This window comes from Hyaena hyaena, unplaced genomic scaffold (assembly GCF_003009895.1).
Source record: "Hyaena hyaena isolate Hyena2069 unplaced genomic scaffold, ASM300989v1 scaffold_243, whole genome shotgun sequence".
In the NCBI taxonomy this organism is placed as follows: domain Eukaryota; kingdom Metazoa; phylum Chordata; class Mammalia; order Carnivora; family Hyaenidae; genus Hyaena; species Hyaena hyaena.
Window position 1 is genome coordinate 2,113,087 of NW_024080872.1, and position 25,870 is coordinate 2,138,956.

At 50.8% G+C, this 25,870-nt stretch overlaps 1 protein-coding gene across 2 annotated transcripts in view; it reads left to right on the plus strand.

Annotated features, from left to right (window-relative positions):
- The first annotated feature begins 451 nt into the window (after positions 1–451).
- DOCK11 (dedicator of cytokinesis 11) overlaps positions 452–25,870 on the plus strand; it is a 204,024-nt gene continuing 178,605 nt past the window's right edge. For both annotated transcript variants that reach the window (XM_039244393.1, XM_039244395.1), the window contains exon 1: positions 452–679. In XM_039244393.1, coding sequence (XP_039100324.1) covers positions 578–679 — 102 coding nt within the window. In that variant the 5' untranslated portion in view covers positions 452–577. The remainder of the gene's footprint in view (positions 680–25,870) is intronic.

Sequence of the window (25,870 nt, forward strand, 5' to 3'; positions counted from 1 at the left end):
CTCTGGGGCGGGAAAGGAGCGCTGGGGCAGAACACGCCCCACACTTGGAGATATTTCCTTGCCCCCCCCCGTGCACGCGCGCACACACACGGAAAATGAAGCAGCCAGATCTCCCCTCCCGGATGCGGCTGCACCAGCAACCTCAGCTGCGGGCGGAGCCCGAGCGGCTGCCACTTCCCCCCTCTTCCCTCGTGACCCTCGCCCCCCCCCAGCTCTCCCTCCCCCGGCACACACCCTTCCTCGCCGGACACACCCTCCTCCTGGGGCGGCGAGCGAGCGAGCTCGGGCTCTCCGGGGGAGGGAGCGGCCCCGTCGCGGGGCTGGACGCGGAGCGCGCGGGCGAGCCGAGGAGGGAAGGAGGGACCGAGGGAGGAGCCGCGGCCCGGAGGGAGGAGCCGCGGGAGCCGCGCCGCCGCCGAGCTGCGATGTGGCCGGGCGGCCCGCGGGTAAACAGAAGCAGCAGCGGCGGCGGCGGCAGCAGCAGGAGCAGCAGCGGCAGCGGCAGCAGCAGCAGCGGCCGCGGCCGCCCCGGCGCGGGGCAGTGAGTGCGCCCGTCCGCGACCTGCCCGCCGCTGCCATGGCCGAAGTGCGCAAATTCACCAAGCGGCTCAGCAAGCCCGGCACGGCGGCTGAGCTCCGGCAGAGCGTGTCGGAGGCCGTGCGGGGCTCCGTCGTGCTGGTGAGTGGCCGGGGCACCGGGCGCCCCGGGGCGGGGAGTGGGGGTGGGGACGCGCTCCGGGCGCGGTGGCTTTCCGCGCGCGGGGACTGCGGCGGCCGCCCGCTGCGCCGCGCGCTCTGTTGCTCCGCTTCGGTAAGTTTGCGCCCAGCCGTCGCCTGCCGGGGTCCGAGTCCCCGGCGCCCGCTGACAGCGCGGCGGCCGCCTGTCGCTGCGGAGGCGTGCGCCTGGCCCGGCGCCGACGGGCGATCCGGGGCTCGGACGGCTGCGCGGCAGGCGGGCGCGCTCAGAACCGGGGCCCCGGCGGAGGTTGGGGTGGGGGGTGTGAGCTAGCGTGCGGACCTCGCGCCGCCCTGCAGCCCGCACAAAGAGCCGGGGACCCGGGCGCGACGAGAGCCCGATTGCCTCCTGCGGGCACCTGAGGCGGCCGCGGCGGAAGGATGCGATGAGCGTTTTGCGCGCGCGCGCGCGCACACACACACACACACACACACACACACACTCGCGCGCGCACACACACGCACACATCGTGTACACAAAAAAAGAAAAAAAGAACCCCACCCAAAAAGCCCCGGGCTCCCAAGCTCGGGCGGGCGGTGAGAACAGAGGAAGCAGAGCGACTTCCTCCCGCTACTGGGGAGAGTGTGGTGGTGGGTGTCGAAGGGGTGCTGCTGCCGCCGCGGGGGGAAGGAATTGCAAACAACAGGGTTCCGGGGCGAGTGCGCGCGGGGTCGACCGCCCCTGGGCGGGGGTGTCCCCTGGGACCCGGGAGCGCTCCAGAGGCGAGGAGATGGGGCCGTGGGTTTGAGGGAAGATGGTGTGTGCCAGTCCGGGGCTGGCGGACCCGGGGGTCAGAGCCCCACCGTTCACGGCTAGGGGTGCCTCTGAGCCGGCAGGGCTGGGGAATGGGGATTTGAAAGCGTGTTGACCCCTTGGGATCCCTCCATTGCACCCTCAGCCTCATCCGGCTTGTCTAGCTCGGATTGCCTGGCTGGAGGAAAGCCGACGGGTGCTAACGGGCACTTGTCCCTTGTGTTTTCAAGACACTCGTTGCCGATTTCCTGGGCTGGAGAGCAAACCCTTAAATAAGCCATCAGACCGGTTAATTAGTGTTTGTTTTGTTACTTTGGGTTTTTGTTGTTCGTTTTTTGTTTTTTGGTGTTTTTTGTTGTTGTTGTTGTTGTTTTTGGTCTCTGCTTTCCCTCTACTTACGCGTCTCCTCGCCTGTATTTAAATTTCACCATTTAAGCGTGGGCTCTTTTTGTTAAAACAACTTGTCATTGGAAGGGAACTTCACAGCTTTTCCTTGTAATTTTTCTGTTGATCTTGTAGAATCTGCGATAAAGCCAACATTAAAGGGCGGCCAGGGGCTTGATCCCAACAGTGGAGAAAGTTGACATTAGTGGGAATTCTGGAGGAGGATCAAAGGTAAAATCCGTACCTTTGAGATAAAGATCTGATCCCTAATAGCTACAACAGTGCAAAGCCAAGTGACTTTAAAGAAATCTCTCTATCGTGGCTGGACCCTTGAAAGTTTAATCCTGCTGTTTGGCAGATCTAAAAGCAGACCTTTAATGTTGTTTTAATGGACTTGGCTTCTTGTGTGTCTCACTGATTTTAGAATGAGGTCCTCTTGGGGTCAGAGTGAAACCTCAATTGTCATCACAGCCGGTTTAGAGAGGAAGGCAAGCTGCGTGCGGGGAATTTATACCAGGGCTCTCATCTTGGGTGATTGTTAACAAGTGATTCAGTCTGCCAGGCACGGGAAATGCTTTCCTAAAATGGGGAAGAAAGAAAACCATGCTCGAGCAAGGTAGCTGGCCCTCTGCTGCGGGGATGGTCTGAGCAGAGTAAACGGGTCTCAGCACGCCTCTCCTGGGATTTGACCAGCATTTGACCTGTCACTCTCAGTAGCAAAATGTTAACGTTAGCATTCTTGCTCAGGCTGGTAGGTTTTATTTTTTAATTAAAAATTTTTTTTAAACATTTATTGATTTTTGAGAGAGACACACAGGGCGACCTGGGGAGGGGCAGAGAGAGGGAGGGAGATACAGAATCAGAGGCAGGCTTCAGGCTCTGAGCTGTCAGCACAGATCCTGACATGGGGCTCGAACTCACAAACGGGGAGATCATGACCCGAGCCAAAGTCGGACGCTTAACCGACTGAGCCTCCCAGATGCCCTTCCTTTTAGGTATTAGAAAGAATTTTGTGAGACATCTCGGTGGCTCAGTCGGTTGAGCGTCCGACTTCGGCTCAGGGCATAATCTTGTGGTTGGTGGGTTCGGGCCCCGCATCCGGCTCTCCGCTGTCAGCCCGGAGCCTGTTTGGGATCCTCTGTCCCCCTCTCTCTCTGCCCCTTCCCAGCTTGCACTCTCTCTCTCTCTCTCAAAAAATAAATAAACATTAAAAAAAAAAAGAATTTTGTGTAGCCCGGGTGCAGCTGTCCCTTCCTAACCATTGGCTCTGTGGCAAAGCTGGAAAAACTGTTAGTGGGAGCAGATTCTTCTAGAAGCTGCTGCCAGCCTGGTTTCCTTGGGACCGAGTCCACAGAGGTTGACCAGGCAAGGCACAGGAATGATATTTATTTACTACTCTGGTATGTGATCTACACTGAGATTGGGGGAGTGGGGAGGCGGGGAACAGATTCTAGGAATCTAAATCAATGAATATCTGTTGACCTCCAACGTTCAAGACCTAGTGCGAGGTGCCCCGTAATTATAAGTGAACGTAGCTGCCCTTTTCTTCATTTGTTTTGAGTCGTTGCAGCCCGGGGTTGGGTGATCGTGCGGGTCTGTCACCCACAGTATGTACACGAATCAATTTTGGATCGTCCCTAGCACCTTGGTGAATGCTGTTTCTCAGCAGTTCAGTCAATGAAGACATAAGGAAACAGCCTTCAATGGAGAGGACTCTCCTAACTGGCTCGCTCTTGGCCCCCGCTCTTCTGACACAAAGAGCCATTGACCAGTGTCAGCAAAGCCACGGGTGGCTGGAGCGCAAGTGGACCAGTTACAGCTGCCGCCCTAACTTCTGATTCTTTCCCGCTTTAAGCCCCAACGTGTTTATTAGGGACAGCTGAAGTAGGATTTACACTTGCTGCTGTAAACCCACGACATTCGCCTTAGGGCTTCAGAATGGAGTGACCCACGGGAATACCTCACGGGTACTGCCGGTTCGAGACCACGGCAGGACAGGGACTCTCACAGTACAGCGAGGCGAATGAAATTGTCGGTCTCCCAGTGCATATGAAGGCCGTGTTGACACCATCCTGTAGTCTGTTAAGTGCTCAAGCGTTGTGCCTAAAAAGCGATGTACGTACCTTAATTGAAACACGCTGCGGTGCCAGACGCAACGCTGGCCACCTCATCTGAGCTTCTAGGGAGTTGGGATCCCCGATCACGGATCACCATAGCAAAGGCAGTAATAATGGAGGCTGTTGAAAGATCGCAAGAAGTAACCAGAGTGTGACACTTACCTGTGTACGAGCCGCTGCTTTTGGGGAAAATGGTGCCCATAGACTTGCTTGATGCGGCTTTGCCACAGATCTTCTGCCGGTCAAAAACGCAGCATCGGCGAAGCACAATAAAGCCGAGTGCAAGAAAAGGAATTAGATCTCTGCTCCCAGGATTTCACTACGGAGCCTCTCCCATAGCACGTCATGCTTTCTTTGGTGGGTCTCTCGCCAGAACTTGGAAAACCCTCCAAACTGAACACTTAAACAGCATACATACAGTATTTCCTGTGTAGGTGTTTTTTGCTTGGTTTTTTTTTACACAACTACACCGTTGTTGGCTTGCGCTGACATCATTCGGTTTTGCTCATTGTTTGAAAAATTCGGGGGGCCCGGGCTATGTAGAGTGTAGTCGTGGTTTCAGACTTTCATTCAATCATTAGTGCTTCCACAACTCTGTTACCAGTCAAGCAGATGGAGAAAGAGACTCTTGTAGATGCTGCATTTTTCTGTAAGTTTGGTGTTTATCTGAAGGTCAGGTTTAACCTAGGGAAAGGGATGAGAACAGAATTAACTGCTGGCAGAGATTTCCCAGGAGGGACTTGGGGAGGAGTATTATAACCTGAGAGTGTCTGTGATTAAGGGAGAAGTGTTTACGTATACATACACACATTTAAAATGCAGAGTTTTGACGCCTTTTCTGTTATGATTGGGGCTATAGTGATTTGTGCCTGGGGGGGTGGGCAGGGAGGGGAACAAAGGCATTTGGTAAACTTGTGTTCTGACCACCCTTGCCAGGAGTCACTGTGCCAGCCTGGGAAAGTCGCCTGGTAGGTGTGTAAATACGGTTTGCCTGCTGCTGGGGAACTTACCCTCAATTCCTTGTGCGCAGAAGGATCCAGAAAGAGTTGCTAGATATTACGGGGTGTAGCCCCTTGAGGCAGGATATTTCCTTGGCTGGCACCGGCTAGATTTCATCTAAGAGCTCTAGTAGGGGAAAGCTCTCTAAAAGCTGAGAATTACTGAAGAGCGTCTGCAGCTGTTGACATACCCCCCCCCCCCCCCCCCCCCCCCCCCCCCCCCCGCCCCCAGCCACCTTGGCTTGGAATGCGTGCTACGTTCTCATTTAGGGGAGGCCTGGAAACGAATTGGCTTTCCTTCTCTCTCTTCCCAGGGGAATCTGTGGAACGTACTCAATATAGGGCCAAACAACTTAACACAGTGGAACAAAAGACGGTTGCATTGGACTTCTTTTTTTTTTTTAAGGTTTATTTATTTTGAGACAGAGAGTGCAAGCGGGGGAGGGACAGAGAGAGAGAGAGAGAGAGAGAGAGAGAGAGAATCGCAAGCAGGCTCCTTACTGTCAGTGCTGGGCTCGAACCTAGATATCAGGCATGACCTGAGCCGAGGTCGGACGCTTAACTGACTGAGCCCAGGGGCCCCGGTTGCACTGGGCCCCTTGACCAAGCATTTTCAGTTCTCAGACCTGGCTTGGCTCTGGATGAACTGAGAGACAGGACAGTTACCCGGAGTGTTGACTGCTCAACAGGAAATAGGCTCCCTACTCCTGTTGGCATCTCCAGGGTAGGGGGCCCCAGGGCCTGGAGGGTCTGTCCGAGCACCCGGTGCAGAGTTGGGTGTGAAGCCAGAGGCCTCCTCACCGAACTGTCTTCCAAGCACCAAACAGTAAAATTTGTTTTTGAAGACAAACGTGTGAAACAGATCCCCGGATTGATTCCTATTCTAATCATGGCAAAGCCTTCTTTTTGTAAAACTGTTTATTGCTTTGTGACACAGTAAATTCGTATTTGTTGGAGAAAGGTTAGAAAACCAGACAGGAATAATCCGCTCATTACTCAGAGGAACTGTTAAAATTCTAGTGTATGCATGTCAAAAGTCTTCCATCTGTGTGTGTGTGTGTGTGTGTGTGTGTGTGTGTATGTATATATATGAAAACATGAAAAATCATACAAACTTTACAATAATTTTTTTTGCTTATTACTGTCATATGAGCATTTATGTCTTCGCTTCAGTGAATGTAAATCTACATAATCATGTTTAATGATTGCCAAAAATTCCCTTAGGAGTGTACCGTAGGTCATCATCCTTTATTGTGTTATGTTTTGGTCATTTCTAATTTTGTGGTATTACAAACGTAAGTTGTACAGCGACCACTAGCCTCCTGTGGCTATTTATGTTTACACTTAAGTTAACTTAAAAAACTAGCTGTTAGGGGCGCCTGGGTGGCTCAGTAGGTTAAGCGGTTAAGTGTCTGACTTTGGCTCAGGTCATGATCCCCCAGTCCGTGGGTTTGAGCCCCGCATTGGGCTCTGTGCTGACAGCTCAGAGCCTGGAGCCTGTTTCAGATTCCGTGTCTCCCTCTCTCTCTGCCCCTCCCCAGCTCGTGCTCTGTCTCTCTCTGTCTCAAAAATAAATCAACGTTAAAAAAAATTTTTTTTTTTAAATTAGCTCTTAAATTGCACTTGCCACAGTTCAAATGCATAGTAGTCACATGTGGCTAGTGGCTGCCACGGAGGACTGCTCAGATGGAGAACATTTCCATCATTGCAGAAAGTTCTTTTGGACAGCATTGGTATAAACATTAACTGGTGAACATCTTTGGGTAGGCATTTTCAAACTTGCTAGATTATCCCTTTAGGAGAAATTTCCAGAGTTGGAATTGCTTGCTCAAACATTAGACACATTTTTAGTATTAAACAGCCCTCTGGGAGGGGCGCCTACCTGGTGGCTCAGTCGGTTAAGCTCCGGACTCTTGATTTCAGCTCAGGTCATGATCTCACGGATTTGGGATCGAGCCCCGCCTCGGGCTCCTAGCTGGGCATGGTGCCTGTTTAAGATTCTTCCTCTCCCCAAATCCCCTCTCAAAACCCATGCACTCTCTCTCTCAAAAGAAATAAGTTTCTTAAAAGTAATAAATAGAAAGCCTTTTGAAAACAAAATGGTGGTTGCCAGAGGGGAGGTAAGTGGGGGGATGGGTGAAACAGGTGAAGGGGGTCAAGAGCACACGCATTGTGAAGAGCACTGAGTAATGTATAGAATTGTTAAGTCCCTCTATTGTACATCTGAAACGAATATAACACTTAATTATACTGGAAAGTAAAGATTAAAAGAAGAAAGGAAAAAAAGTCCTCTGGAACATTCTTAAATTTTTAAAAAAAATGTTTATTACTTATTTTTGAGAGAGAGAGAGAAAGAGAGAGAGCGAGTTTGTGTGAGCTGGAGAGGGTTGGAGAGAGAGGGAGACACAGAATCCGAAGCAGGCTCCAGGCCCTGAGCTGTCAGCACGGAGCCCCACGCAGGGCTCGAACTCACGAATCATGAGATCGTGACCTGAGATGAAGTCGGATGGCCAACCGACCGAGCTATCCAGGCGCCCCTGGAGCGAACTGTTAAATTTCTCTGCAGAAAGTTGTTGCCATTTACTCTTGTATCAGAAAACGCCGGTGTTCATTTCCCCTCCTGCGTGCCAACGCTGGTTATTAATATTTTTGAATCTTTGCAGCCTGATAGGAGGTAAACGGCACGTTGCTGTTCTCATTTGCATTTCTTTCATTACTCTTGAACCGTTTTTCAAACGCTGCTGAGCCATTTGTATTTCTTCTTTTGAGGATTTGCGTGAGCCTTCTTACAGACTTATTTCCTTGTTTGTGATTCTTGCAATAACGGTCTCAACCCCCAGATTGGGTGATAAGTCTGGGGTGGGGCCCGGCATCTGTATTTTTACCAGCTCCCCAAGGCGATTGTGATGTGCACAGAAACGAGGCTCTAGACCACCGGCCCCTATGAGTACCCGAGTACCCGTGACAAATGAGGACTTAGCTGCTCCTTAAACCCTCCCTGCCTAGTAGAGAGAGGTATGTTAGGAAAGGCTCTTGAGCTGAAATGTACACCAAGTTCTACCTCGGCCAGCACTACCTCTGCTGCTTGGAGCCACACAGACTACGTTTGCTTCCTCTTTCACATGACAACCCTTCAAATATTCGGAGATATCCATCGTGTCATTTTAAAATTCACTCTTCATAAAAGCCCAAGACACTTCATTTCTTTCCTCTGTGTCTCACATGATTTGGTCTCAAGCTTCTTCACCAGCAGGGAGCCCGGTCTCGAGAGTCAGACCCGGGCTTGAATCTGGCTTCTGTCACCTGCTTGTAACTGGATCAAGATCAGCGGCAGGGAACTGGATCTTGTTTTCCTTATCTACAAAATGGGGATGGATAGTTGGACCGACCTTGTGTAGCTCGCATGCACATTAAGGAAGGTAGTATATGTCTCATGTCTAAGTGATTCGTAAAGGTTTAGAGAAAGGGGCGCCTGGGTGGCTCAGTCAGTTGAGGTCTGACTCTTGATTTCCTCTCAGGTCATGATCCCAGGGTCCTGGGCTCAAGCCTTGTGTGGGGCTCCGAGCTGAGCATGGAGCCTGCTTAAGATTCTCACCCGCACATGTGCACATGTGCTCGCTCGCTCTCTCTCTTCCTGTATCAAATTAAGAAAAAAATAGGGTTTAAAAAAAGATCTGGTGGGGGCTCCTGGGTGGCTCAGTCGGTTAAGTGTCCGACTTTGGCTCAGGTCATGATCTCGCGGTTCTTGGGTTTGAGCCCCGCGTCGGGCTCTGTGCTGACAGCTCAGAGCCTGGAGCCTGCTTCGGATTCTGTGTCTCCCTCCCTCTCTCTGCCCCTCCCCACTCATCCTCTGTCTCTCAAACATAAAAAAAAAAAGTTAAAATTTAAAAAAGATACGGTGGAAACAAAGGTATTCTAGAAGGACAGATGAGGGAGGGGAAAATGTTTCTTACCCTTTCTGGATACTAGCCAGGAAGTCAGGGGCTGTGTATTCATCTCTGTTCCCAGTGCCTCGCACAGTGCCAGGCATGGACAAGGTGTTAGGTGACTGGGGGCCAGGTAACTAGTTAAAATATAGTTACAGGGTTCCGGAGAGAGATAAGAAAGGCTTACCCGAGGCAGGGAGAATGGAGATAAGGGAGAGGATGTCAGAAATGTTTCAGTGATAGAATCAACAGGATTTGGGGATTTTTCTTGAAGGGGGAGGATGAGAGGAGAGGAGGTGGAGTCAAGATGGCGCTGAGGTGGTTCAGCCCGGCTGAACTGGAGAAGAAGCGGGTTTGGTGGCCGGGGAAGAGGAAGGAAGACGAGCAACGTCGTCCTGAGAGCGTTGTCCGGGCAAAGCCAGCTTTCGGTGAAGTCAGGCTTAATGTGGAGAGAACATTCTAGGGAATGGCTGAGCATGTAGTGTTGTGTTTTGGCAAAAGGCCAGGTCTTTTTTTTTTTTTAAGACTTCTTTGGAAGTAAGCTTTACGCCCAACGCGGCGTTCGAACTCACAGCCCCGAGATCAAGAGTTGCACGCTCTCCCGACCCAGCCAGCCGGGCGCCCCAAGACGAGGGTTCTTGAGGGCAGCGAAGGGTTCCAAATGGGATCAGGAAGGGGAGGAAGAGCCAGGGCTGAGAGGAGATTGTAGGCTAGATTAGCTGATTAAAGAGCTTTGCACCTTTGGGGGTGATTAGGGAAGTGGGGGGCAGGGCGTGGAGGAATGGGCCGGAGATGGGAAAATAGGTCACTCCCCCCCCCCCCGCCCCCCGCGGCTCCCCCTCCCAGGGTTTGAGCTGTGGGATGAGGGGCTGCCTAGGATACTTCCTGCCCTGAAGGGACCCACAGGCCGGAAGGGAGATTAGATGCATGCAAATAACCCGCCTAGAGGAGGCAGAAGTTTACCGGAGGCTAGAGAGTCGGCCTCAGGCGGTCAGTGAGCGAGCCGATAGTGACTTCTCTGCGTTTCCTGCCCCACGTCCTTTTTTTGTGATCCTTGAACGTTTTTCAAGAGTTCGGTCCCTTCCGGGCTCAACGGTGTTAACTAGGCCTTTGCTGACGGACACCGCTCATCTCTGTGGCACATCCCACGGTGATTTGACTACAGGGGCCTTTTTTTCTTGGGGGATCGGGGAAAGTAAATGGTCACGTCGAACATTCAGAAATTCGTGTATCGCGGACAGGTGTAACTCACCTTGGCATTCCTTTCCTTGACCTCCAAGGTCTAGAAGAAGTGCTTGCTGCCTTCCGCAGACCCGTAGTACTCCGCCCCAGGAAACCCCCTCGCGTGTTTGTGGGGATTCAGTTCGAAGGAGTCATTTACCTGCCTGGGTGTTACTTTCTTCCGAGACACAGAATCATTATTAGTAAGGCGTGTTGAAAAGTTCTTAGGTTTTTTTTTTTTTTTTAATTGAAAAACATTTTTTTTTTTTTAAACACAGAAAGGAAGGCCAGAAGCCACGGGAGGGAGAAGGAGCTAGAGCAGTTTCCCCTTTTCTGTAAATCCAACGGCAATTTCACGATACACATCTCTCTGGGATTTAGATCTCTTGGTTTCCTTTAGCCTGTGCCGGGAGGGCCGAGGGGCCCATGGGGGGCATTGGCCTGTTGCTTTTATCAGCCTTTTTTGGCTTCTCCACCCCCGGAGGTTTTCGAGCGGGTCGCCGGGGCGAGGGGACGGTCTCACTGAGCCCCATTGCCGGGAACCCAGGGCTGGCCAGAGCCCAGAGATTACGGAGTGGGATCTGGGGGGACGCTGCCCCGGTTCCAAGTTCAGCTCAGCTGCTTACCAGCTGGGGGTGATCTTGGGTCAGTTACAGGGCCTCCCCGCGGCTTGCTGACCCCTCTCGTGGGCCCGTTGAAGGGCTTAAAGGGGTTGTCACTTGCGAAGCATTTAGAGCAGGGGATGGCGCGAGGCTCGGCCCCGTGCTGTGGGCTCTCATTAATATTCCCAGGCTTTTCGCGGGCAAGAAGGCTTTTGTGAATGGATCCCAAGCCACCGGACCAAAGTAAACTGGCTGATGGGGATCACGGACGCTGCCTTTTTTATTTCTATTATTTTATTTTATTTTATTTTATGTATTTATTTTTATGTTTTATTTATTTCTAGGAGAGAGAGAGACAGCGTGAGCAGGGGAGGGTCAGAGAGAGAGGGAGACACAGACTCTGAAGTAGGCTCCAGGCTCTGACCTGGCAGTCAGGACAGAGCCCGACACGGGGCTCGAACCCACGAACTGTGAAATCATGACCTGAGCTGAAGTTGGAAGCTTAACTGACTGAGCCACCCAGGCGCCCCATAAATTAAAAAAAAATTTTTTAATTTATTTTTTAAGGTCCACTTAAAAAAAAAAAAAGGGAATATTGAAATTCGAATTTAAGAGCCTTTTTAAAGACCTATTTTGGATACATGTAGTGGAAACATGTCAAAGCCTCAGTGTCTCCTAAGAAATTAATGTACTTTCGGGGCTCCTGGCTGGCTCAGTTGGAAGAGCGTGTGACTCTTGATCTCGGGATCGTGGGTTCAAGCCCCATGTTGGGTGTAGAGATTCCTTAGATAAATAAAGACTTAACAACAACAACGAAACGAATGTACTTTATATGCAGCTACTTCAGGTTTGTGGTAGCAGGATAAGTTCTATCAGGAATAGCGCGCGCGGGTTTCCAGCACGGTCGATAGGATGGAAAATACGGCGGCTGTTCCGGCGACGGGTGGTTTATCTACTGCTGTGCACGACCTCAAACAATCAGGCCTAAATTTGCTATTAATGATTTCCTGCAATTGTGCTTCACCTTATTTTCATCGCTCGTTCGCGGGAAGTTGTATTTTTGCATTTCTTGACAGCTTCTGTTGCAGCGCACAGGACCCACGCCGCTGGGAAGCGTCGGAGGGCATTCTGATGCTCCGGCTTTGCTTTCCCTAACGACTGACAGATCTCACCGGGTGAGATGTAACTAAGAAGCCAAGTGCTCTTCCCGGCCTCGGAGACAGAACGTCTGTATCTGAAGTGTTTCAGTGAAGTGTGGCAGGAGGCTGGGAGAAATGCATTTGTATGAAATGTGTTTGCGACGATAACAAGACCTCGTATTTTAAGGGCCCGGTCGTAGGAAGCGGTAAAAATGTCCTTAGACCCATGGCCACACACGTTCTTACAGGTCACTGTTAAACACATACCACATTTGGGCCACCCCTGTTGGGTAAGTGGGGAAAGGGAGACAGGCTGTAGGCCGTCCACGTTTAAACATATATATTTTAATGTTTTATTTATTTATTTTTGAGAGCGTGGGGGAGGGGCCGGAGGGTCTGAAGTGGGCTCTGCCCTGACAGCAGCGAGCCCCACGCGGGGCTCGAACTCATGAACCATGAGATCATGCCCTGAGCCGAAGTCGGACGCTCAACCCACTGAGCCCGCCGGGCGCCCCAGGCCGTCCATGTTTAGTAAATGACAGAACAGGTAATGAACAGGGCGCCTGGGTGGCTTAGTCGGTTAAGCGTCTGACTTTTGCTTAGGTCATGACCTCGCGGTTCGTGGGTTCGAGCCCCGCGTCGGGCTCTGTGCTGACTGCCAGCTCGGAGCCTGGAGCCTGTTTCAGTCTGTGACTCCCTCTCTCTCTGACCCTCCCCTGCTCACGCTGGCTCTCTCTGTCTCTCTGTCTCTCTCTCCTAGAAATAAATAAAACATTAAAAAAAAAAAAAGAACAGGTAATGAACTCGGTGGCATGTCTTGAGTCCTTTGGTGCAATCAGGTAAGGAAGCACTAGCTTCTGGGCTGGATTCTCCCACAAATCGGACGGTGGAAGCTCTTTTTGCGCGGTTTTGGTGCTGCTCTCCTTCTCTTGGGTAGCAGTGTTTATTTCTGAGCGAGCTTAGGTCTCCCGTGGTGGGAAAGGAGGAGGTGAGGATAAAAACCAAAAAAGAGGGGCGGGGTTCTTCTTGACAAACGTGGGCAAGCTCCGTATAGATTTTTCCTTGCCAAAGTAAGCCCACGGGTTTTGAGAACTGTTTGCAATGGGCCGTCCTTCCGTTCTTTGCTATTTGAATAACTGTATGGGAAAAAAAAAGTCTCCAGAACACTGGCTCTGCAGAGCTACCTGGGATCATATTCATGGAACTGTTTTTATGATTTTTTTTTGCATGGGTTAGCGCTGCCCCAAAATAATATATATATGTCTCTCCATGCCTTTGATATTAGCGGCTTGGTTTTCCCACTTGAGAAGCGGCCAGCTTTACGCCTTGGAAGAGTGCTGTTGGCATAGCCGGTTTATTTTCATAGGTTAACAAGTTTCTAACGCTTCACCGCGTTAAATGGTTTCCTAGAGACCTGAATGAAGGAGGGAATACCACCTTGTAAGGCGCCTAACTTACCACCAAGAAGCAACTTTAGTCCAGGAAGGCGCTGAGTCAACTGTGGCAAAAATTGAACTGCATCGTTATTGACAAGCTCCTGGGCGGGGGCACCTGGGTGGCGCAGTCTGTTAAGCGTCCGGCTCTTGATTGCGGCTCAGGTCACGATCGCACGGTTCGTGGGATCGAGCCCCATGCTGGGCTCTGCACTGACGGCACAGAGCCTGCTTGAGATTCTCTCTTTGCCCCTCTCCCCGTTGCACACACGCTCTCTCCCTCAAAACAAGCCTTAAAAAAAAAAAAAGTTCGTAGGGGCCAGCCGCTCTCCCTGTGTCCAATGCTCTGTTGCTTGTGGAGCAAAGAAGGCCCCCCTGGCTAAGAGCTCCTCCATTGTCCACTGCTGGTGACTGTCAGGCCCGCCTCTGGAGGACTTTTGCTTTTGTCTGCCCCCTTGCAAATGAACATTCTGGCAGAATGCCCACCAGGAGAGCCAGCAGACAATTCCGTAAGGGTCCTCACTTCAGTTCTGCGAGTAAAGCCTGGCTCGCTCTCTCCCTGCCTCCTTCCTTTCCTCCCGACTCGGGAGCTGCTCAGAGACCAGCCTGGGCCTAAGCGGGGAACAGCACAGGACTCTCGAATCCAGAGCTCAGGTTCTGGGCCTCCAGTCCTATCGGCTGCTGCTTCTGCCCTGTATGTATGTATGTATGTATGTATGTTTGTATGTATGTATGTATTTAAAGCTAAAACAACTTAATGTCTATTTTCGAGAGAGACAGAGCGTGAATGGGGGAGGGGCAGAGAGAGAGGGAGACACAGAATCTGAAGCAGGCTCCAGGCTCCGAGCTGTCAGCACAGAGCCCGAGCGGGGGCTCGAACTCCGGAACCACGAGATCATGACCTGACCCGAGCGGAAGTCTGACGCTTAACCGTCGGAGCCACCCAGGCGCCCCGCTTCTGCCCTGTGTTTAAAACTCATTTCCGGTCATTGGGTTCTGTCTTCTTCCCTGTCCTCTTTCTGTCCCGCGTCCTTGACACACCCCATCGCCTGTATCTGAGCCCCTGCCTTGGCTTTGCAGCCAGTCGCCCACTTCCTCTCGAAGCGGGTTCTGGTCTTCCTGCTGGTGCTGAGGACGGCCCTCCCCTCCCCGTAACCGTAAAGCAGCTTGAGCTGAGCACCGTGGGCTCGGGGGACGGAAGGGCTGAGTGTCTGCTTAGAGACCGAGGAGAGGCAGCGAGCCCAGGCCGGGGGGCGGGCAGCCAGTGGCCCTGCCGGCGGTTGGACTAGACGCACGGCCGTCTTCATTTCCCATGGCCGCTGTGACAAATTGCCATGCATTTAGTATCTCAGAATGTAAATTCTTTCTCACGGCTCCGGAGGCCCGAAGTCCTATAATCAGGATGTCAGCAGGCCCTCGGGGAGAATCCATTACCTGGCCTCTTCCAGCTTCTAGAGGCTGCCCGCATTCTTTGGCTCGTGTCCCCTTCCTCCAGCTTCCGGCCGGCGATGGCCGGTCGAGTCGCTTTCACATCCGGTCCCGCCGACATCCCCTTCTCTGATTCCGACTCTCCTCCCTCCCTCCCTCCCTTAGAAGCACCCTTAGGATTCCGTGGGCCATGCCCGTTCCATCCAGGGTGACCGACTTCCCCAGCTCAAACATCTGCAGAGTCCCCTTTTGCCGTGTAAGTCACACAGACCCGGGTTCCGGGGATTCGGATGTTGGACCTCTTTGGGAAAGCACCCCCCCGCCCAGGCCACGGGCATGGCTGGGGTTGGGGAAGGCCGGAAGCCTGGCGTTGGGTTCTCCGCACGGATCCGTGAAATGGCGGCGGGGGAACAGAGCTCTGATGGGCCGGTGAACGGTGAGCCAGGCGCGGACGTCTTCACAGAATTCAATGGGGAAGTACAATCGCTTTTGAGAATCTTGGCCCAACGGAAGCAATACAGGTCCGCCGTCTGTGATTTCAATTTGGGTGTTTCTCTTAAATGCTTCATAATTAAAAAAAATTTTTTTCCCCCCACACGGAACTCCCTCAGTCTGGAGTTCTTGTAAGTGGGCACTGCTCTCAGACTTGAGGTGTTTCAGGATACGAGCTGGCCAGACGCTTAGCCGGCACTTAGCCAGCTTCGGCCTATGGAATTTTCCACCCCCAGCTAAAGGGAAGGGTAGTGAGGGGGCTGTGTGTGTGTGTGTGTGTGTGTTTAAAAGAGAAAGAGATGATTTCAATCACAGAGAATAACTCTTCAGCTGACCAGCCCCCAAGACACCTCCCTCGTGTCCTGCGTGAGGGACACTTCACTCCCCCTGAAGGTCAAGTTCTAGACCAAGCCATGGCTTGCCTGCATTTCCAAGGAAATTGCAGGACCCTTTTCCAGAAATGGGCTTCTCAAACACATGATCGGAGAAACAGAGGACTGGAAAATCTCTCTGGTTTCCTTCTGGTTTCATGATGATTTCAGCCGAGAGACAAATCGAAACTTCCTCTCTTCACCAAATCTAGCCGCCGCCATCTTAGTTAGAGACACGCCACAGAAACGCGCTGGCCCCCGGCATGCGCGCCGGCCCCTCTCACCCCCGCAAGTAGGATATCCGTGGTGTGCTGGTGGTGGAGAGCTTCACCGCTCCGAGGAAGCGCTCTGTCATACTTGGGGGTTGCATTTTCTATTTTTACATCAATCCTAGTTGGCCACGGCTCCATTTCTCTGAGGCCTGGCCTGTCTTTCTTCAGGCCCTTGGCCAACCGACCTGGCTGTACACTGAAACTGACGTAAAAGGTCAGGGACCCCCCCCTCCTCCAGATTTTGTTTATTTTATTTATTTTTAAAAAAAAATTTTTTTTAATGTTTTTTATTTATTTCTAGGAGAGAGAAAGACAGCGTGAGCAGGGGAGGGTCAGAGAGAGAGGGAGTGACAGACTCTGAAACAGGCTCCAGGCTCTGAGCTGGCAGTCAGCACAGAGCCCGACGCGGGGCTCGAACCCACGAACCGCGAGATCATGACCCAAGCGAAAGTGGGACGCTTAACCGACTAAGCCACCCAGGTGCCCCCAGATTTTGTTTAAAAACCTGTAGAGACAAAATAGGCATTAACCATCTTTAGTTTCTCTAGTTACAGCTCCCTTCCACCCCCCCTTAGTAGGAAGACAATTCTAATTCTCCTTATCAGCCACCTCAGTGAAAACATTCAGAGGTTCTCGGTAGCACGATCTCAAATTGTTTTTTCTGGTGTGTTCTGTATACTTCTCATCTCTACTAACCCCTAAAATGTGGAAGAGTATTAAACGATAGCCCTGTTCACATCTTCTGTAGAGAGGGGTGTTTCTTCTCCAAACTGAAGGCCCTTTTCCCTCAGTCTGGCTTTTTTCAGTGTCTTTCGTATTATTTTACTGATTTACTCCTTTCTGCTTCAGGAGCGTTCCTGTTTTGTCTTACTGGCCGTCACCTGAGCAGCAGTGTGCATTCGATCGGTGAGCTTCGTGACCCAGTCGATGCCTTAGGGAGCTGGAGAGACAGACAGACAGAGAAGTGGGGGGGGGGGGGCGTGATGAGCTGTGGAAGATCACTGCCTTAGCTGTGAGAGAAGAGCTAGGTACTTACTTGTCTGCCTCAGGTCGCGCTAAAAGCTCAAGGGAAATGCTTTTTGCACGGTTGCTTGAACTGAAGAGAGAATCTGTTTCCACTGATTTCCTGTTGAAGGATTAAATCTGCAGGGGGTGGAGGAAGGCAAGACGGGGACTTAATCGGAGGAAACGGAAAGATTATCAAAAGCTCAGGGGGCGCCCGGGTGGCTTGTTTTTGGTTCAGCGTCCGACTCTCGCTGTTCACCGGATCGAGGCCCACAGTGGGCTCTGCGCTGGGAGCATGGAGACTGCTCAGCATTCGCTCTCGCTCTCCCTCTCCGCCCCTCCCCCCGCTCCGTTTCCCTCTCTGTCTCTTTCTCTTTTTCAAGATAAATGAATACACTTAAAAAAAAAGTTCAGATGGAAGGGAGGTTCCCCCCCATTATAATAGACCAGGAGATCAGAGACTACAATATTAACGATATTTAATGAGGGTAGCAAGTATATTTTTAACTGCAGACGGGAAGAGCTCAAACCCTTTAGAAATTGTACTAGGTAACTGGAACAGTTCTTTCTGGGACCAAAGGGGTGCGGAGACACTTATTTGGGGGGACGGAGGACCCCAAATCCATCCATCGTTGAGGAACGTAGAGTATACTTGTGTGCAATTCTCCCATTTAGAGGGAAGCCAGAGACTTGTGACCCCCAGGAATCTGCAGAGGCCAGATTTCTTTTGGGGAGTCCAGGGTGGAGACACCCCTGTTGCCAGGTGGGCCTGCCCTCCCTTCCTCTGTCCTCTGGGGAGGAAGAGGAGCAGCCGCTCACCCCTGTGCCCGACCCAGATCTCTCAAGGCGACAGACCCTCCTCGACGGGCGTGGTGGCAACGGACGCTGCTTCTCTGAGCCCGTGAGATGTTCTCTGAGAGTGGCCCTCTGGGCCTGGCTTCCTCTTACGTGACTAGGTCCTCTCTCCCTCTTCCCCCTTCTCCTACCCCCTCATGGGTACCCCCCCCTTCTCCTCAGGCGCTTCTGTTGGTCTTCACCTCCCTGCCCCGCCGCCTTCTGGGAAAGTGCGTGGATCTGGCTCCCGGCCCTTTTTGCTCCCTTCCGCCATGCTGTGGGGAACCCCATTCTCTGGTGGGCACGCCTCCACTCTCCCTTTCTCCTCTTTTTCTCACCTCTTCCTTCCTCCTCTCCTCAGTGTTTGGCCACAAAGTGCTCTCCGTGGGACAGAGCCATGTTAAATTTTTTTTAACCTTTTCCTTAGCCAAGGGTGGAAAATTCCAGAGGCCTGAGCTAGTGATGGCCGGGTGCCTTTTCTGGAAATCCGATGGCCTTGGATGCCAAGGAGATGTCGTAGAGCTACACATCTGGCAAAGGTTGTCCCCTAAAATGCCCCGGCTTTGGGTTTAGTTCCAACAAAAAGAAGTGGAGTTTCTATCTGCAGAGTGATGGAAGAAGAATGAAGGGTTTAGGAAATACTACAATCAAAAACGAGAGAGAGAGGGAGAGAGAAATGGTGTAATTATAAATGCAGAGCCCAGTTTGCATCCCTTTGTGTTTTTTCTGCTGGGTTGAGCTGGCCTTTGGCTTCGTAGACCTTCCAAAAGTGAAACCTTCCGCAGGACAGAGTCCCTGTAGCTTAACTTAATCGAGGATTCTGGTCTGTTGGGGTACTGACCACCATTCTGCCGCCGCCTCCCTGGAGGGCATGAGGGAAGAGAATCACAAAATCCTCAAACCCAGAAAAATGCTAACTCTATCTGCTTTGGCTCCATGTTACTATAAAGAAGCACCTAGACTTCCCAGTGGACCTTCACGCCCCTTCCTGTCCACCAGTGGGGCCCGTCCCACCTTTGAATTCTCTTTTCCCACCACATCCCATTGACTACGGTCTGAACGTTGGCCATGCTGGACCGTTGCTGCTCCCCAAACGCACTGCCCCCACTTCCTCACCTCCGTGCCTTTGCACATGCTGATTCCTCTTCCTGGAATGACCTTCCAGTCCCCCGCTGCTCAAGGGACTTCAATCTGTCCTGCAGGGTTTAGGTCAGATGGCCCTCTCCCCCAACACCGCACACTCAGCCCCCCTCCCCCATTTGGAGCAAATTGTTCCTTCACGCCTGCTACAAGTTATCACAAACGGGGGAGGGTGCTTAAAATAACACATGTATTGGGGCACCTGGGTGGCTCAGTCAGTTAAACGTCCGACTTCGGCTCAGGTCATGAGCTCACGGTTCGTGGGTTCGAGCCCCATGTCGGGCTCTGTGCTGACAGCTCAGAGCCTAGAGCCTGCTTCTGATTCTGCGTTTCCCTCTCTCTCTGCCCTCCTCCACTCGTGCTCTGTCTCTCTCTGTCTCAAAAATAAGCTATAAAAAATGTTTTGAAAATTTAAAAAAATAAAATAACACATGTATTGTAATTCTGAAGGCCGGAGTCCGAAATGGGTATCACTGGGCTGCGTTCCCTCCGCGGAATTCAGGGAAGGATCGGTTCCTGGTCTCTCCCAGCTCTGGGAGCTGCTGGCTTTCCTTGGCTTGTGGCTCCGTCGCTCCAGCCTCTGCCTGTGTGATCACACTGCATTCTCTTCAGCTGTGTCACGTCTCCCTTTGTCTCTTTCTTGTAAGGTCATGTGTGGGGCCCCTGGGTGGCTCAGCCGGTTAAGTGTCCAACTTCGACTCGGGTTATGATCTGCCAGGTTCGTGAGTTCTAGCCCTGAGTCGGGCTCTGTGCTGACAGGTGGGAGCCTGGAGCCTGCCTCGGATTCTGTGTCTCCCTTCTCTCTGCCCCTCCCCTGCTCTCTCTGTCTCTTGAAAATAAATCAACACACACACACAAAGGGTCAATTGTGATGGCTTTTAGGGCCCACCGTGGTAATCCAGAGTGATCACCTCACCTCAAGACCCTTGACTCAGTCACCGTAGTGAAGAGTGCCAGAAAGGCCCAGCAATTCCTCTGCTCATCTATGGCGCCTCAGGCACACAGTGTAACTGTGTGGAACTTCCCTGTGCTCGTTAGTAAAGTGGAAATAATGATCTCAGCCGCAGGAGGTCTAGCAAAACCAACAACCCACCCCCAAACTGAACCCCCCGCCAAGTGTTCAAGACTAAGGGGGCTTGACCAAGCACCTCTATACACCGGCAGACCCTGCGGTCATTAAAGCGACATCTGTATTTATTATTGACGTGGGAAAAAGTTGAGGCTATGAAAAACCACGATCGTATTTTTGTAAAAGAGAGCATTATGTGATATGTGTGCATTTAGTTAATCACTGTATCTCTGCTTCCTCATCTGTAAAATGGACACGGTGTAGTTCTGACCTCACAAGGTGGTTGTAAGGGTTGAGGAAAATAACACAATAAAGCACATAGAGAAATGTCTGGAATGTAGCAAGCACTAAATAACTATTATATTCTAAGAAAGCATTCTCAAGGTGGGTATGAGAGAGGGTGCGTATTTATAAATGTGTGTATCTATACTATTAACAGTACGATTTCAGGATGGTGGGACCATGAGTACGTTTTATTCTTGCTTTGTTTTCTGGTTTGAAAATACTCATTTATTCTGCATGGAGTATGTATTACTTTTATAATCAGCAAAGGTAGAATTCTAGACAAGTGCCATACTTCCCTTTCCGGCTTGCTGTATTTGTGTGTTACATATGAATACATATATGTGACGTGCAGTATCTGTTTATATGATATCTCCTGTTTTTTAGTATTTAAAAACATTTAAGTTTATTTTGAGAGAGAGAGAGAGAGAGAGCACAAGCAGGGGAGGGGCAGAGAGAGAGGGAGAGAGATTCCCAAGCAGGCTTCATGTGGTCATCGCAGAGCCCGATGTGGAGCCCCATCGCATCCACAGACCATGGAATTATGACCTGAGCAGAAACCAAGAGTCAGATGCTTAACCGACTGAGCCACCCAGGCGCCCCTGTTTCCTATTGTTTGTTTGATTATTTATTTATTTATTAAATTACGTTTATTTATTTTTGAGAGACAGACAGAGGACAAGTGGGGGAGGGGCAGAGAGAGAGGGAGACACAGAATCTGGAAGCAGGCTCCACGCTCCGCGCTGTCAGCACAGAACCCAACACGGGGCTCGAACTCACAGACCGTGAGACTATGGCTTGAGCCGAAGTCAGGTGTTCAAGTGACTGAGCCACCTAGGCGCCCCTCCTGTTTTTTAAAATAAACTTTGAGAGGCAGAAATGTCTACCTTGAATTTTCTGAAATGCAGATTTAAATTGTTCTCACCTCTCTCGCTGGTGAAATGTGCCTCAGGTTGTTGATAGTGTTGCTCGCATTTGCTGCCGTTAATAACATTAATCACTAGAGGGACTTAAAATTTCGAGTCAAGCTAATAAATAGGCGATATGCATCGATACTGCAGAGATTTCTGGGTGCAGTGTTCCTGATTTTGCACACGCCGTATCTTTGTTCTCTCATTAAAAAATAATCTTCGACTTCTTGTGGCTTTCAGAGCAAATGGATGGGAGAATTACTGATAAATTAGGAGCTCCGAAAAGGAAGGTCTTGCCTCTGACATTTAAGATAATTACATTACGGTGTGCAGCTTGGTGAACCGGCTCCCTTTCCCCTCTGAACAGTGTGCCTGTCTTCTTCCACCAGCGTGCACATCCTTGAGGTCATTTCTTTCTCGTGGCTTCTTGGGTCTTCTCGGGTCTTCTACCCCGTTACTTCTTTCCCGCCCCTGCTCCGGTCAGCCTGTGAAACTGATACGTAAACATCGATGGGTTGTGTTTAAACTGGGTTTTGAGTATTTCTTCTCCATGACTTAAAACGTAGGAGGGTGGGAGGCATGAATCGGCAGAGCAGTTTGGGGGCAGTGAAATTGTTCCGTATGACACTGGCACGGTAGATGCATGACATTGTGTATTTGCTAAAACCCCTAGATTGGACCACACCAAGTGTGAACCCTGGTTTGCACTGTGGACTTTGGGTGATGATGATGGGTCAGTATGGGGTCACGGATGGCAACAGATGCACCTCTCTGGTGTGGGATGTTGGTAAAGGGAGAGCTCTGTGTGTGTGTGTGTGTGTGTGTGTGTGTGTGTGAGCGCGCGCGTGCCCGCTCGCACGTGCAGGCGTGCAGGGAGGTATATGGGAACGGAACTTTCTGTGCTTTCTGCTCCCTTTTGCTTTGAATCTGAAATGGCTTGGGGGAAAAAAAAAGGTCTATTTTTTATAAAGTGAGACGCACGAAATCTCGTATTTTTCTTTTTGTAAAAAAAAAAAATCAACATAGTTCTTTTGTGCCTCTGTGGACCATTCCGTTTCTGCCTGTCAGTGGTCCTAATTTTTTCTTCGCATCCCCTGTAGTTCTGGAAGGTTTCGCTGCCAGTTCTCTTGCCAGCTTGTTTGGCATAATTATGAACACTGGCAAATGTGGATTGAACACTTTGGAGGCTTTGGATGAAACGTGCTGGGTAAAAAGCAGAGCAGTTTTATTGTAGGAATCGGGGAGTAGGAGGCGGAAATGTTAAGGTCGACTCCTCACTGTATGACCTCTGAAGGCAGTGCATCGCACCTCTGAAAGGGGTCTTCGCACCTCTGAAAGGGGTCTTCGAAGCAGCGAAATCAAGGCCGAGAGGTCCTACTCATCCAATTCAGGCTTTTTGGTACAGCTGTGTTTGCTCTGAAGCCCACGTGCAAATCAAATCATTTAGCATACATTAGAGGAATCTGATTTTTGAATAAACTTGATCGGGATTCTTTGGCAAGGCAAAGAATCCTTTCGTAATGCAAATGAACACCCACTGATTTATATCTTTTGGAAGGTAGGATTTAATGGTTTAGGTTTTTCTAGCTCCTGTGCCACTTAAAATCAACTTGTTTTGGTGCCTGGGAGAGAAGAATCGCTCTGGGAAGTTGCGTTAACTCCTTCAGCCCCGAGGAAGCTATTTAGTCAATTACTGTTTCTGGGAACTAAATAATACCCTTGTCACCTGAAAGATTCAAAATAGCCTCTGTAAGTGGCTCCTTAGCCTCTGGAGGAACATGACTCATTCCTTCACTGGAACCTGAAAGAAGTCCAAGTGTCCGAAGACACTGAGAAATGCACTTGAATTATACTTGCGTATAACGTGTATGCTTGTATATGATTATACTTGAATTATACTGGGGAATACTTGTAAACACCAATACTAGAAGTCTTACATTATTAGGAAACCATTATGATATGGGTTAAAAGTTGATGGTTGGAGTCTGTATATTAGGATGTGGCCAAAAGAGCAAGGGGTGAATTGGCAGTCCTTTCTAGAATATTCCTCGGGGACATCCTTGCTGGCCAAGTGAAGTCTTGAGCTCCCGCCGAACTCTGGGTAGCATAGGTTGTCTTCCTCTTTTGTCCAGGGAGCACCCCCTCCCCGTCCACCACCCCCCCCCCCCCCCGCCCTGCATTTCTGCATTTCTTAGGGTTGCTGCTCCCTTCAGGCACTTGACCAGTGGAAGGTAGTAGAAGGAGCCTCGCATTAGTGCTGGGAGAGAAGTTGCATTCCTGCGCCTCTTAAAACTCATGTTCTCGACAATATAAAATGGGGCTGGGGAGGGTGCGGCTCTCCCGGGACTGGGTCAGCCCTTGCCTTTCATTGACCTCAGTGGCTGCCACTTAATGGAAAAATATGATCAGGGTTCACCCTATGGAATCATTGCTTCATATTGTAGATGACTCATTGGAACTGGTGTGTTAGAAAATCACTTCCAGATGTGTAGCCGAAGCTTTTCCAAAAGGAAGAAATAAACTCTGGAAAACTGGGTTAGTTTTTTTTTTTCTTTTTATGATCTGAGGGCCAGGATCAAATCTTTCTGTGTATGGTCGGCCAGCATATATTTGGAATTCTAAGTAGCACTTGCTTTTAGACTGGCCCCCACAGATTGGGGGGGGCTGCCTAACGCCTGCCTCCCTAACCCATCTCAACTCCCCCCCCCCCCATCTTCCATTATCCTCATGATGAATGGTCTGGAAGCCTCACCTGGTCCCTCAGGCACTGACCTCACTCTTTATCGTTATCAGCAAGCGTTTATTGAGCATTCCTGTGCGAAAGCAAGCGGCCAGGTACTGGAAAGGAGGGAATACCTCAAAGGGACCAGCCCTTGAGCTCTGCCGTCAGCATCTGGGCTGACCTCAGGTTGTGGAATATCGGGGAAGGTACTTCACCTTGCTAAGTCTCAGTTGCTTTGTCTATCAAATGGGCGTGTTGGCCATAATAATACCTACTTCACAAGGTAAGTGCGAGGCCTACAGTGAGATGGTCCATGGTAGACCTTGGCACTGGGAAGAGTCAGCCATTATTATTCATCTAATTTGTCCCTGTGTGTATTGTGTGTGTGTGTGTGTGTGAGAGAGAGAGAGAGAGAACATGAAACGTGAGTTGACTGACATGCTCCGAGAAGCAACCAGTGTTCGAGTTGTTGAGATTTCTCTTTATTTTTTAAATTTTTGTTTATTTATTTTGTATTTGAGAGGGAGCATGGGCTCTATTATTTTACTTTTTTTTATTTGAGAGAGAGCCCGAGTGTGTGAGCTGGGGAGAGGGAGAGAGAGACAGAGAATCCCAAGCAGGCTCCCTGTTCTGCGGGGAGCCCGACGCGGGGCTCGATCCCACAACTCTGGGATCGTGAGCTGAGCTGAAGTCAAAAGTCAGATGCTCGACCGACAGAGCCCCCCGGGCGCCCCGAGATTCTCCTTAAAATGATTTCTGGAGAGTCTCTACATGGATTTCGCTCCAGCCAAGAATTCACTGGCTTCTCCTAGTCCGTGAAGTTTCAGTTGGGTCCTCTTGAAAGAGGTAATGTGTTGTCATCCGCTCGGAGGCACCAGATGACAGACCTTGTAGATCACGCCATCGAGTCAAAAGGAAAATATTTGTTAAGTAGGGCTCTCAGCCTGGAGCCCTTGCAAGAGCCCAGCCTGCTTCAACAAGGTGTTTTTGGTAAATAAAATATTCTGTTTTCCCTCCTGCTCAGTTTTTTTTCCCCCAACTTACCCCTTACAGTATTGTATTTGTAGCTTTTTAATGAATCAAAAAATGTGTTCCTGTACTAGACTGTGATCCAAACGTGTCTGAGACCTGAGAAAGCCCGCAGAAAAGGCAGCGATCATAACCATCACTGTTCAGTCGAAATGTAGGTCTCTGTGCTTTTTGAAGAGTTAAAAATGGTTAGGGATCCGTGAAGCCACCGCAGGAAGTCCCGTAGCGGTTAAGGGCATGGTCATCAGAGTTAAAGGGCGCCACTTGGAATCCTGACTGTATTAGTTTTCTGGTTGCCGCACAGCAGATTATCACAAAGCGAGAGCAGCTTAAAATAACGTATTTCATCGTTTCTCTGGGTCGGAAACCTGGGCAGGGTGCAGTGGGAGCCGTTCCTCAGAGTCTGGCAGGTGTTGGCGGGGCAGCGTTTTCATCTGGAAGCTCAGGGGCCTTTTCCAAGCTCCTTCAGGTTGGCACAGTTCAGTTCCTTGCGGCTGTGGGACTGATTGGTCCTCTTTTCTTGCTGGCTGTCAGCTCCTGGGGGACACCGTCTGGTCCTAGCCATGAGGGCCTATATTAGGATGGCGGTCTGCTTCTAGAAAGCCAGCAGGTGGAGGCGCCTGGGTGGCTCTGTCGGTTGAGCATCCAACTCTTGGGTTCGGCCCAGGTCACGTGATCCTAGGTTCGTGGGATGGAGCCCCGCCTTGGGCTCCGCGACTTGACGCCTGCTTGAGATTCTCTCCCTCTGCCCCTTTCCCCTGCTTGCACTCCCTCCCTCTCTAAAAAATTAAAAAATAAATAGCCAGCAGGCGATTCACTCCCCAAGAAGGGCCCAGTCCCTCTTCTAGGGATCACCTGATTAGGTCAGGCCCACCCAGGGTCGTCTCCCATTTGATCAACTCCGAGTCAGTGTATTATTCATGGAATCAGGGGAGTGCCACCTCCTAATCTTCACAGGTTCCACATACATTCCCGGGAGGGGCCTACAGGGCAAGTAGCCCGCGGG